The following is an 8,364-nucleotide window of genomic DNA, read 5'->3' as shown; positions in this document are numbered from 1 at the left end:
GGGTAAATAACAGCATAGTTCATGTGTTTTATTTTGTAACTCACATAAAATAGAGTATACAGTTGTCTCAGAGGGCAAATGTGTCCCGCAGTGAGATGTACAGATATTTATTTTTTACACCGTATTTATGGATTAAGGGAATGTGCCAGATTTTCAAGCATTGCTTTTTCTTTTTTTTTTTTCTTTTTTTTAGAGACATGCCATTATGAGTTCAAATCTCTTTATCGCTGTTCTGTTGTTTAAAATGTTATGCAACATCTAAAGTTTTGTTATGAAAATGATACAAATCTTATATGTATTGTACAGATTCCACTGATGAACAAGATACAAATGTACACATGGACAGATGCTTAAATTTTGTATCTTTGTCATTTTAATACAATAAAAACGACTGAAACGAAAACTGTCAACTATTAATTTTTCTACTTGCTTAGTTGCTTTTTTAATGCTTTCTAAACAATTAAAGTGTATTACTTGAACACAGAATTTAGCCTAAATGGGTAACTTTTTTGTTCAAAATTAACTAAATTTAATGAGTCAGTACATCAATCCTTTTTCCATCGTCTGTCTTAAAGTCCCCCTGTGGTGAAAATCAAGTTTTTAATGTTGTATATATGTTTATGTGGTGTTTTTAACATGCTTTAAGTCAAATCATGTGTACATTCATGTCAACACCATTGCTGAGTATTTTCTCTTTAAAACTGCTTCTACAGTCTCAGAAACGTGGTTTGAAATCGCTGGTTTCTGACGTCACAGACTACCTTGTAACCAATCACGTCATTAACGTGCCGGTGGGCTTTTGCATATCATTAACAATGCTGTGAAGCAGGAGGGTCTCAAGAGAAGCAAGGTTATCCCTGTATTTTCTTCTGTTGATATACAAAATCTGGTTGATTTAGCAATATAGCGGGTGTATGATGTATATTAAGTTGTTATGATGAACTATATGGCTTTCTCCACTGGCGTTCTGAGTTGTTCAAAGCGTTTCTGATGATTTTTAGAAGGCAGCTGTGAGACCCTGAGATGCGAACAGCAACAGGTTTGTGTGACATTAGCAACACATTATTAGCTGTTTGATAATGTAGTCAAGCAAAAGGCTAATCATATTAATTACCGTTATGTGTCCAGCGTTGTAAAGAGCGATACCATTGTGCAGTGTTTACCTCAGTAAGTTGGCTGAGTGGATCTCTGAGCTGGTGTGAGTGAGTGGAGGCGGGGTAATTAGCATATCCACAAATACTAAATGAAGCACTGGTGTAGTTACAATCAAGCTATTTTAAAGGATTAGTTCACTTTTAAAAAAACTTTTGCTGATAATGTCATCCAAGATGTCCATGTCTTTCTTTCTTCAGTCGAAAAGAAATTAAGTTTTTTGATGATAACATTTCAGGATTTTTCTCCATATAATGCACTTTACTGGGCAGCAAACGGTTCAAGGTCCAAAAGACAGTTTCAGAGTGCAAACTGCAAACTGTTCAAAGGGCTTTAAACGATTCCAGACGATGAATAATGGTCTTATCAAGCGAAACGATCGGTCATTTAAAAAATAAATAACAAAGTTTAAGTTTTATAAGCTCAAATGCCCGCCTTGCTCTGTTCTGTGATGCACGTTCGTGACTCTCCTGTTCGAACTCGTTCATCAAAATGAACAAATCTTTTTTCGAGTCATTTGATTCATTTAACGACCGAAATGAACGAATTGACTCGGAAAAAGATTTGTTCATTTTGATGAACGAGTTCGAACAGGAGAGTTACACAGAATAGAGCGAGGCGAGCATGTGAGCTTATAAAACTTAAACTTTGGGTTTTTTTTTTTAAATGAGCGATCGTTTCGCTTGATAAGACCCTTATTCATTGTCTGGTGTCGTTTAAAACCATTTGAACAGTTTGCAGTTTGCACTGAAACTGTCTTTTGGACCTTGAACCGTTTGCTGCCCAGTAAAGTGCATTATATGGAGAAAAATCCTGGAATGTTTTCATCAAAAACCTTCATTTCTTTTCGACTGAAGAAAGAAAGACATGGACATCTTGGATGACATGGGGGTGAGTAAATTATCAGCAAAAGTTTTTTTAAAAGTGAACTAATCCTTTAAGGCATGAAGACATTTTTTTCACAGGAAAATTTGTTTAAATATGTCATTTTTGTGATCAAAGATGGGTTTTAAGGGATATATTTTTTACTACAGGGGGACTTTAACCTGATTCACTATGGTAATAAGTGTTATTAAGTGTTTATATGTTAGAACTGGCAGGATGGTTTTCGCTGGAAATTGTGTACTTGTGTCACTCACCCGTGCGTGTCTTGTCATATCAATAAATAGAGAAAAATTGCTCCGGCTACTTTACCGCAAATTATAGTGAGGGAGTGGTACAGGTTAGTTGTCACAACGAGCGAGAAAGGTTGACATGGAGCAGCTACATCTCCAACCTCCGGGGAATCACCCTTTTTGTACGGCCGTGATATTTCACCTAGTGAAACTACGCAAAGCTTCTAGGTTGTACGTCACGCATCACACACATGACCAGCGTCGGCCAATAGTGAGCCTGCGTGTGACGTGCAACCTAGAAGCTTTGCGCAATATCACTACGTGAAATATCACGGCCCACAGAGAAGGAAATGAATAGTTGAATAAAGTCGTTATTTTTGTTTGTTTTTTTGCGCACAAAAAGTATTCTAAAAGTATAATATTATGTTATCTGAACCACATAAATTATCGAAGTTGATTTGAAAAAGAAATAATGTTGTGATTAAAAAATCATGAAAATATTTTTTTTACAGTGTACAATTTAAAGTTGCTTATCATGACCTCCATATGGTGCTATATTATTTGAGACCTTTTTCTATGGGAACAGTACTTGTGAAAAGCCATCATCAGTATACAAAGCATTTTATAATAAATGTGCAGTGTTTTGTGAGCATGCTTTGCCTGTGCAAATGAAAGCTGAAAACAACTGAAAACCCATGATATCTGCACCTGATGCTGTTTTGTCAAACCACAATATTATAAAAATCTGACTGAGTCAGTTTTAGTTCCTCTGAACAGGTTTGTAATTGTCATTTCCTCTTTCTAAATCACAAACTGAACCACAAACACACACACACACACACACACATGCACAGAGAAAGAGCCTTGTGACATATTCACAGAAACTTAAAGGCTCAAATCATATTTTTGAATTGTATTTTATTTAATTTTTCACTATGCATTTTTTTTTGCACCAAGAACAGTTTTCATTTTGCTTTTCATGGTTTTTTTCCTGTCTTTCCTTAAGACTTAAATGTAAATACTCTTTTTGCATGTGAATTGAATATCAGCACTTTGCTACATTATATCACTGCAAAAAAAAAAGGTGCAATTTTAGCAATTTGTTTTATTGCAAATATTTTGTAGTACTTAAAGGGATTGTTCACCCAAAAATGAAAATAAGCCCATGATATACTCACCCTCAAGTCATCGGAGTAAAAAAAAAAATGTCCTGGCTCTTCCAAACTTTATAATGGGAGTCAATGGGTGTATTTTTTGGGAAGTCCATCAAAGTGCATCCATCCATGATAAAAGTGCTTGAAGCTTAGTGTTAGTGCTAGTGTCAGCAAGTGTTACTCTTTTGGCGTAAGTCGACTTGCGTATGGTCGTCTGCCGGAAGCTAGTTATTTTAGTCGATAAAGTTTTGAATATGGATATTTTCCTTACGAACGCATCGTTATTAACCCGCCAGAGCCGTGTGGAGCACTTTTATAATGGATGGATGCGCTTTTAAGGACTTCCAAAAAAATATACCCATTGACTCACATTATAAAACTTGGAAGAGCAAGGACATTTTTTAATATAACTCCGATTGTATTCGTCTGAAAGAAGAATGTCATATACACCTGACTTCAGTGTGAGTAAATCATGGGCTAATTTTCATTTTTGGGTGAACTATCCCTTTAAGCAAAACATAAAGTATTGTTTTCTGAAAAAATATATTAAAATGAAGTGAGTTTATGGCTTAAAGCAAGACATATATAAAAAAGAGTCTAATGCCATTTTGCTTCTCTAGTAAATGTATCTTGATTTCAGCATGTTTAGATATTTGTTCTGGAAAACAAAAGACAAATTCTAAGTAAAATTGTATTCCCCATGATATGAGCCCTTTTATGCAGTTCAGTGCTAGTATCGATGTTAAATACTGTAAAAAACATTATTTTGTAATAAAATACTTCAGTTGAGTCTTAAACACACACTAAATTCATCCATAGTTGCAGCAGGCAGATTTTTTTGTCTCAGGTGTCTCTTTTTTAATGGCGGCCCCAACGACTAACCCGTGCCAGTCATTTCGGGTGGGTATTTTTCCTTTCAAGAAGAGTTCATATATCCCTCTGGCCAAGGTCTCAAACGATTCGCTGACGTTTATATTCTCCTTTGTAGACACTTCAAGATAAGCCACCATGTTGAGTTTTTTAGCCAGCGCTTCTCCTTCACTCTTCCGGACCTGTCGTCCCACAGCCAGGTCACTCTTATGACCCACAAGCAAGAAGAACATGGGGTTTGGTTTCACATAGTCCAGGACTTCCTGATGCCAGCTGCAAACACGATCAAACGTCTGTCGCTGCGAGACATCGAACATCAGAATGCAGCCTACAGAATTCCTCATGTAAGACTTACAGATGGACCTGCAGCAAACAATGGCATAAGTCATGTATGTTGAAGTTGTTTCAGCTGAGCAACTCTTAAAATGTACAGAAGACACTTAGTAGTTGTCACTTGAACTCAAGAGAATATTTTTCAGTACGCGGGTTTATTTTTTTTATAGTTCAGTTTCCACATCGACACAAACTTTAAAGTCTTCACTACAACAAACTATTTCAGTTATTTGTAGGAAAAAAAAAGATATAGATAATTTAACCATGTAAAGCCTGACCTGAATAATAGTTATAATTTTTTTTTTTTTTAATGAAACCATTTATTGAAACTTTTTTTTTTACCAAAATATTGGCAACACTTAAATACAGTGATGGAGTTTTTGCTCTGATAAAATATGACAAAGACATGTTAGAAGGGCGTTTTTCTAACCTGATACTTCAGCAAAAGATGTAAAGATCTCCAATGGCAGCTGCCGAACGTTTTTAATGTCATATTGAAAGAATAAAATATAATATAAGTAAGGTATAATGTACATCCAGCCGGTTGTTATCTCAGAATAAACCCCTGACAGGGTGATTAGGTCTTGCATCAGCCTGAAGGGGGTTTATTCTCAAAATAACTCAAAATAATTAATTAGTTTGAGTAGGACAAACTTAAATTAAACTAATTAGTTCAGTCAAATTACCTTTTATGAGTATTTAGCACTTTCTTTTTTTTCATGTTCACAGAACTGATATATTTAAGTAAACTGAACTGTCTCTGAACTGAACTGAACTAACTGTTTTTAATGTTTTTTTATGGTAATTTAGAAGAATTTCTGTTAATGTTGGTTTTAGGATGGTTATAATGGTGACAAGTGGTGCTTGGTTTGATAGCAAGAATGTTAAAAAGGTTTTATTTTGCTGCACTGCAAGTGCTGTAACATTCTATTGTTAACATGTTAGCTAATCAGAAAGTTAGCATTTATTGAACTAGCTTGATATAGCTAGCTAAGTTTATGTGTTCCTCTAATAAAAATGTCCACATTGAGGTTACATGAAAATATGAAGTTAAATGTATGTATGAGTGTACTCAAACATTTCAAGTTAAGTACAAAATGTATGAGTACTACTTAAACTTTGAATTTCTTAACAAAAAAATGTAGGCAACTGATTGCTTTGCTAAGTTATTCGGGTTTACATGTGTAGAAAGCGTACAGCGCTGCTGACTTCAGTAACCAGGAGTGATCTGGGAATAACATAGCGCTGAATGGTGCGATTGACCAATCAGAATCAAGTATTCCACAGAGAGAGCCATGCAATAAATTATGAATAAAATGAATGAATGAATGAAGCATGCATATATATATATATATATATATATATATATATATATGTTTTTATTTAAGGAAACCCTGAAAGGAAACAAAAGTATTAAACTAACTGTGGCCAATAGAAAATAGAAAAGTTAAGAAATGCATAAAATATATTGACAACATTTTAAAATTGTGACACAACTTGCCCAACCTGACATTCATGAGAAATACCTGCCAGGTTCATGGTTGTGTACAGTGAGTTTTGATTTAGTTAAATTCTGTTTCCCTGTCATGATTTGATCTGGTTTCCTAGTTTGTTAGGAAAGAGGTTTAGAGTTCACATACACTTTAAAAATGTCTTAAAAAAAGAAAATTGAATTAGTGAGCAGAAATCAACATAGATAGAGTAAGAACAAAAAGCACAGAGTACCATCAGTTTAAACTATTCCTGTATAATATTGGGTGCGTTTAGTTGACAAAAACTCACCTAAATCTTTCCTGGCCCGCAGTGTCCCACAGAAGGAGTTTGACCACAACATCAGGGTCAAAGTTCATGTTATGCACCTTAAAATCAATTCCCAGAGGAGACTGAGAGGATTCATCAAATGTTCCTTCAGTGAAGCGATGCAGAAGAGAAGATTTCCCTACAGCCGAGTCTCCGAGAATGACTATCCCAAATCTGAAGTTCCACGATATTGTTTCCTCCATTGTGAATGGTTTTGTTACGATGACAAGCAGCTGTTAGTGTTAGAACTAGTGCTAAAACTCTGCTAAAGTCTTTACTATAGGCCTTGCCCTCTGGTGACTAAACAAACAGGTTAAAAAGCACAAAGAGGGGGAGGTTTGCAAAATAACAATTACACACCTATTTCACAACAAGAGTGGCCTGTGAAAACGTGGCATTACAAACTGAAATCTCATTCTGTTGCACAATAAGATACAGAATATCAGTGAGAGAATTTAACATGGCAAAAAAGATTTTCTTACTAAACATTCTTAAATCAAGACATCTTTATTTGAGAAGCAAACTGACATGATATTAAGTCTTGCTTTCTTGTTTTCCCTTTGAATTAAGTTTATATTTCTGATCCCATTGACATTTTTTTCTTGTTTTAAGCATAAACTCACTAAATTGATACATTTTTCTGTTTTGTAGATTTAAAATCTACATTGTCCCCAAAATTCTTAGGAGGATGTCATAATATCAAACACAAATTACACTGACTATACACATGATTAAGATGTTTTTAAAGTCAACTTGAAATCAATGTTTTTCATGTTGGCTGTAAGGCAATAAAAGCACAACGTCAGAAACATTTAAAAAATACCTGTATCCTTATAATGTTTTATAATCTATAAAAACACTCACAGTTGTTCACTTAAAGGTGTCATAACATGAAAAAACTAATTTGAGTTGATCTGACATATAAGAAATCTGTCCACCATTGAAACATCCTGCAACTTTAATAGCTTAAAATGTCCTCCTCATTATAAACAAAGCATTTATTTAATCAAGCTGCAAAAATATATTTACATATGCCTGCATCCAGAGCAAAAACATCAACAAATATTTTTGCACCATAGCCCACTGGCGATCAGTCGTGATCAGGTGTCTCTTTTTTTAATGGCGGCCCCAACCGTTAAAGCCCCGTTCACACTACAAGCGACACGATACCATTAATTTCAATGGGGAGCGGGCGATTTCCGCCGACACGCGCGACAGCGACCGGATGGGGCGTGTCTGGCGACGCGACAAAGTTCAGATCTGTTTAACTTTATGCAAATGTTAGTTTGTAGCGGCAAGAAAACATATTTGTTGTCTACAACATAGAGTAACATCCGTGAATGTCACTCACAAACATTACTAGGCAACCAGTAGTGGGAACGCCCTCCAGCGAACTAACCGCCAGCCACAAAGTCGCTTGTAGTGTGAACGCAGCTTTTTGCATGCCGGTCATCTCGGGTGAATCATAACACCATAGGCATTAAAGCAGCACTAAGTAGGAATTCCGTTTTTGTCAAACAGCGACCCCTAGAGTCGCTGTGGAGTACTTGTACTGTCGTGAATAGCACTCACACAGAGATGGCTCTGCACTCACGGCCGGATCCCCTCCCCCTGTACACCGGTACCTGTTCAGTAGGATGGACACTGTAACGAGTGGAAATAAGGTATGGCCCCTTTAAGGGCTGCGCGCGCCCAACACCACATGTATATGGCGCCGAGTTATTTCTGTTTGATGCTCATTTTATCAGAATTTTATCAGATCTGTTTTTTGCCGTAAAGCAATCCGTTACCTCGCGAGACCTGATATCACACGATACTTCCTAACACTGAGGACGGCGGCTCGCCGGCCCAAAGTTGCAAGGGTGGTTTTGCGGCTCACAGGCACCAGGGGGGTGCGAGACGACCACCATTCAACACGAAATCAGTAATATAAACATTGC

General features: G+C 36.2%; 1 protein-coding gene across 1 annotated transcript; it reads right to left on the bottom strand.

Annotated features, from left to right (window-relative positions):
* Window positions 1-4,207: 4,207 nt before the first annotated feature.
* LOC130088940 (ras-related protein Rab-39A) lies at window positions 4,208-6,881 on the bottom strand. Its single transcript, XM_056255958.1, has 2 exons — window positions 6,407-6,881; window positions 4,208-4,654 (listed from the first exon to the last, which is right to left on the bottom strand). Exons 1-2 carry the CDS (start codon window positions 6,625-6,627, stop codon window positions 4,231-4,233), a joined length of 645 nt encoding a protein of 214 aa, XP_056111933.1. The 5' UTR covers window positions 6,628-6,881; the 3' UTR covers window positions 4,208-4,230.
* Window positions 6,882-8,364: the final 1,483 nt, after the last annotated feature.

This window comes from Rhinichthys klamathensis, unplaced genomic scaffold, assembly GCF_029890125.1.
Source record: "Rhinichthys klamathensis goyatoka isolate OS25496 unplaced genomic scaffold, OSU_Roscu_1.1 h1tg000123l_1, whole genome shotgun sequence".
Taxonomy (NCBI): Eukaryota; Metazoa; Chordata; class Actinopteri; order Cypriniformes; family Leuciscidae; genus Rhinichthys; species Rhinichthys klamathensis.
This window is presented reverse-complemented; position numbering and strand designations above follow the sequence as displayed.

Coding starts and splice junctions, on each gene's coding strand:
- LOC130088940 (XM_056255958.1), bottom strand. CDS start 6,627: ATGGAGGAAACAATATCGTGGAACTTCAGATTTGGGATAGTCATTCTC. Junction 4,655..6,406: donor GCGGGCCAGGAAAGATTTAG/GTGAGTTTTTGT, acceptor TGTTTGCTGCAG/GTCCATCTGTAAGTCTTACA.